The 5000-nt window shown below is 31.9% G+C and overlaps 1 protein-coding gene across 1 annotated transcript in view; it reads right to left on the bottom strand.

The window, feature by feature from the left end:
- The window catches only part of LOC134179699 (uncharacterized), an 8966-nt gene that overhangs the window by 1695 nt on the left and 2271 nt on the right, over positions 1-5000 (bottom strand). The window contains exons 7-14 of the mRNA XM_062646631.1: positions 4108-4199; positions 3947-4040; positions 3404-3496; positions 2565-2613; positions 2372-2503; positions 1563-1692; positions 1315-1501; positions 636-899 (exon numbers count right to left, since the gene is read on the bottom strand). Coding sequence (XP_062502615.1) covers positions 636-899; positions 1315-1501; positions 1563-1692; positions 2372-2503; positions 2565-2613; positions 3404-3496; positions 3947-4040; positions 4108-4199 — 1041 coding nt within the window. The remainder of the gene's footprint in view (positions 1-635; positions 900-1314; positions 1502-1562; positions 1693-2371; positions 2504-2564; positions 2614-3403; positions 3497-3946; positions 4041-4107; positions 4200-5000) is intronic.

Genomic DNA, 5000 nt, shown 5'->3' with positions numbered 1-5000 from the left:
TAAATCAGTAACGTCTAAAAATATAAAATATAAAATATAATATAAAATAAAATATAATATATAATATAAAATAAAATATAAAATTAAATATAAAATTAAATATAAAATTAAATTAAAAATTAAATTAAAAATTAACTTAAAAATAAAATATAAACATATAAAATAGAAATATATAAAATATAAAATAAAATATGAAATATAAAATAAAATATAAAATAAAATAAGAAAAAATAAAATAAAAAATAAATTAAATTAAAAATTAAATAAAATATATAAAATAATAAATAAAAAATAAAAAATAAATAAATAATAAAGAAAATATCTAAAATAAATATAAATATATATATATAAATTCTTAATTTTTCATTTTTATTTTATTTTATATTTTATTTTTATTTAATAAATATATAAAATAAAAATACTAAAGATTAAAAAAATTAAAAATAAAGTAAAAAATAAATATATAATATACATATAAAAATTAAATAAAACTATATAAAGATAAATTAAAAATAAAATATATAAAAAATAATAAAATGACATAAAATAAAAAATAAATAAAGAAAGAAAATAAAATATATATAAAATAAAAATTCTAAAATTTAAATATTTAAAATAAAAAATAAATCACTTACTGTTCCATTGTCATCGTCCATGTCTCTCAACAGTTGCTGCCATTGTGTCTGTGCTGTGGTTATGTGTTCATGGCGAGTCACAAAGCAAACTGCTTGTATTACATGTTGAAGTGTCATATGTCCATGTGCAGTTGAATGGACGTTCAGGATGCTGTTTACATGCGTCAATGCCAAGTGTGCTTGTGAGTCAATCGTGTCTGACACGAGAACCATCGATGCAGGAATGAGAGCAATTTGACCCGCAGCGAAAACAATTTCTCCCAACTACAACAGAAAATACTCGTAGATAATGTCGACCAAGTACACACATCGTATTGCACAAGGCAAACACCACAAGGCAAACACCACAAGGCAAACTGACAAATGAATTTCGCACAATGCTGGTTGCGTAAAGATTAAGTTAATATCAAACACTGCTTAGTTAATATCAAATACTGCTCAGTTACTATTAAACACTGCTCAGTTAATATCAAACACTGCTTAGTTAATATCAAACACTGCTTAGTTAATATCAAACACTGCTTAGTTAATATCAGACACTAATAATCAATATCAAACACTGGCTAATATCAAACATCATTCAGTTAATATTAAAATTATAAAATAATTAATATCAATTACAAATAAGACTATTACTTTACATCAAATATTTCCCTCTTACGATCATGTATAAACATACTTGTACTGCTTGGCTGTATGGTCCAATGTTTGCTGGAGCCCAATGTGATATGCTCTGTACATGCATGGCTTTCTTTGTAACAAGATGTGTCTCATGCCCTTGACATGCCTCGTCGCTTATGTGTCGGTGCAACAAGCAATCAATCATCAAGACTTGATCATTGGAAAGGCAAGTCTCTACACATACCCTGTTGTGTGCAACAACAATGTAAGATGTTGTTGATATTAATAATTTTGGTATTAAAATACCTTGCTGGAGGATTGATATCAAACATGTTCTTGTAAAATTGATTAATGGTCTGGAAGTCGGCCATATGCCTGACGTAGAGGTAGACCAACACAATATGTGATGATGTCAGGGAGTGAACCTGAATTTGATCTGAAGACAAGAAATGTTATTGATGCAAAATTAAATTATCTAAAATATATCTAATATGTATTAATTATGTAAAATGTATGTACTCTAATATGTATGTATGTAGGTATGTATGTATGTATGCATGTATGTATGTATGTATGTATGTATGTATGTATGTATGTATGTATGTATGTATGTGGCTCAATTGGTTAGAGTGTGCAGTTGGAGATTGGCAACATCCGGGACCTTTGGGTCAGAGTTTGAGTGCGGGAGGGCCACATACATAAATTCCCTTGGGCAAGGAACTAATGTACAATTGCCTCTCTCTCCGGAGTGTCAGGTTCTGTCTACAGCAAGTATCTACAGCAAGTACAGCAAGAGTGAAGTACATAATAGTGACTTCTGATACAGTAGTGTTAGATTGCAGAATAGTGATTGCAGGATCTAGCCTGGGCCCTAAGGGTCCTTGTAAACAAAATAAAAAAAAGTATCACAATAGGTAGGCAGGCAGGCAGGCAGGCAGGCAGGCAAGCAGGCAGGCAGGCAGGTAGGTAGGTCCATTTAGATCGTGAGTATAATATGCACCAATGCAATATGTTTACTTGTATACATAGAGTCTTCACTTTTATTAATTAATTAATGTGTGTAGCGCAATAACACGACCGTGAGTTGGACACTAAGCAACACAAGTGCAATAAACCTTGTAAATTTGCCAAAGCATCTTTAGCCTTTCTTTCTGTCGAATCATCCGTGCCACGTCGCTCCGAGTGTGTCACTCCACACAACCAAAACCAGCCGTTACCACTCAGTCGACTCTTTGTTGTAGCAAATTCTAAAATAAAAAGTTAAAGTTACGTGTATATAACATGGTGAAACAGATACAGTACACTCACTATGTGGAGAGATGTCAAAGTGTATAAATGATGACATGTGACTGGAAGCCTGAGAAGATGACAACAACGTATGTAGAGAAGTAAAGGAAATGCAGTCAACGACACTAACAACAGACAGGCTGAAGACAAGCAGACAAACAGATAAACACTAACAAAATAAATGGACAAATGGACAAACATGGATACAGACAGACAGACTGTATTGAACAAATGGACAAACACACATACCAACAAACAAACTGTATTAAACAAATAGACAAACACAGATACAGACAGAAAGACAATAATAAACAAATGGACAAACACACATACAGACAGAAAGACAATAATAAACAAATGGACAAACACAGATACAGACAGATAACTGTATTAAACAAATAGACAAACACAGACACAGACAAACAACCGTATTGACCAAATGGACAAACACAAATACAGACAGACAAACTGTATTAAACAAATGGACAAACACAGATATAGACAGACAATTGTATTAAACAAATGGACAAACACAGATACAGACAGACAATTGTATTGAACAAACCGATAAATGCAAATACAGACAGACAAACTGTATTGAACAAATGAACAATTACAGATACAGACAAACAGACAGACAGACAGACAGACAGACAGACAGACAGCCTGACTGACAAATTATATTAGAAACAGACAATTAGAAACAGAAAGTAGACAATTAAATATCTTGGAATTGTCATACGAGCACCGAACAAGCATAAGAGAGTCTGGGGACGAGGCTAGTTGCCCACCACATGAGCAACACAAATGATCGAGTGGAAAAAAGTCACACTTGATTACACAGCAATATCATCTCTCACTTGTTCAATGATCGTGTCATCACTGTTTCTATGTTGACAGGCATACTGTGGCCTCAGCAAACTTAAAGTTGTCTCCAGCTCATCAACAGACAACTAAACAGTTTCCAAATTAATAAATAAAATAATTAATAAATTAATACTAATTAACCAATTAATGTAATTAATGTTAATTAAGTAATTATTATCAACTAATGTTAAATAAAATAATTAATTAATAAAATAATTAATTAATTAATACTAATTAAACAATTAATATAAATGTTACTTAATGTTAAACAAATAATTAATTGATATCAATAATGTTACAAAACTAAATAATACATTAATGATATTAGTTGATATTAATTAATGTTTAATTAATATCAAATAATACATTAACGCTATTAGTTGATATTAATTAATGTTTAATTAATATCAATATTTAATTTAAATTACTAACGTTTATGTAAATTATCTAGTGTTAATTAATTGATATAAATTAATTTTAATTTATAAATTATTCAATTAATTACGCATGCAACAAACAGTACTATGCAGTCTTACATGCTGTTTGTTTTCCAAACGAATTTCCTTAACTTTGAGATATGCTACAGGTGCAAATGCATCATCAGAATGCATGACGACCTCACTGCTGTCTCTAAAACAGAAACCCAGTAATAATAATAAATAATTTCATTAACACAACTGGCATGTGATTGGCTGACATGACAATCTTCTTTTTGAATAATGGGCAGTCGGTTACCAACGTCTCATATTCACCACCTTCACCACACACGTGAAAACCAAACTCGCTGTGCTGTAAGAGAAGAAAGCACACGTGATTGGAATATAAGGTTGACATGCAGAGTCACAGGAAATTATAAGGCTTGTGTGTTTGCCAAGATTGTAGCATGATGTGTGAGAAAACAGTCAATGTGGTGGGTGTGTGTGTGTGTGTGTGTGTGTGTGTGTGTGTGTGTGTGTGTGTGTGTGTGTGTGTGTGTGTGTGTGTGTATCTTGGAATCTCTATCACAACACAGTGGGAAACTCATATCTCAAATAAAACAATAGGACAAAGATGGGGAGATCCTGACACTATAAACTTCAACTTATAAGACGACGTATGCAATGGTTAGGGCATTTGGCTTTGATGCCCAACCACTGAATTCCCAACATGTGCTTCTTTGGGTGGTTATCAGAAAAATATCCACAAGGTGGCCCTAAGAAATGCTGGAAAGACATAATTAGGAAATACCTAAATGATCTGAACATTCCAGAAAGCTGTTGGTATGACTTAGCAAATAATTCAAGATCTGCGTGGAGAGACCATTACCATGCCTGTCTGGAGTCTAGTCAAGTGTCATCTGGTAATGTTGATTTACAAACTGTTGTCTGTTCTGAATGCCACAGAGGTTTTAGACTCATTAGTGACTTGAAGAGACACAAATGCATTGCTGAATTAGAAAAACCTATACATGAGCAAAAAGGAGCCATTGAATGCCAGACATGTAAGAAGTACTTTCGAAGCAAAGGAGGCTATGCAATACACAAATGCATCGATATTCATGGGAAAACTTTTTTATGACTTTGTCTTTGTCCCCACTGAAGAGGTAGCGTG

This window comes from Corticium candelabrum, chromosome 5 (genome assembly GCF_963422355.1).
Source record: "Corticium candelabrum chromosome 5, ooCorCand1.1, whole genome shotgun sequence".
Classification (NCBI taxonomy): Eukaryota; Metazoa; Porifera; class Homoscleromorpha; order Homosclerophorida; family Plakinidae; genus Corticium; species Corticium candelabrum.
Note: the sequence above shows the minus strand (reverse complement) of the source record. Positions and strands in the feature narration are given on the sequence as shown.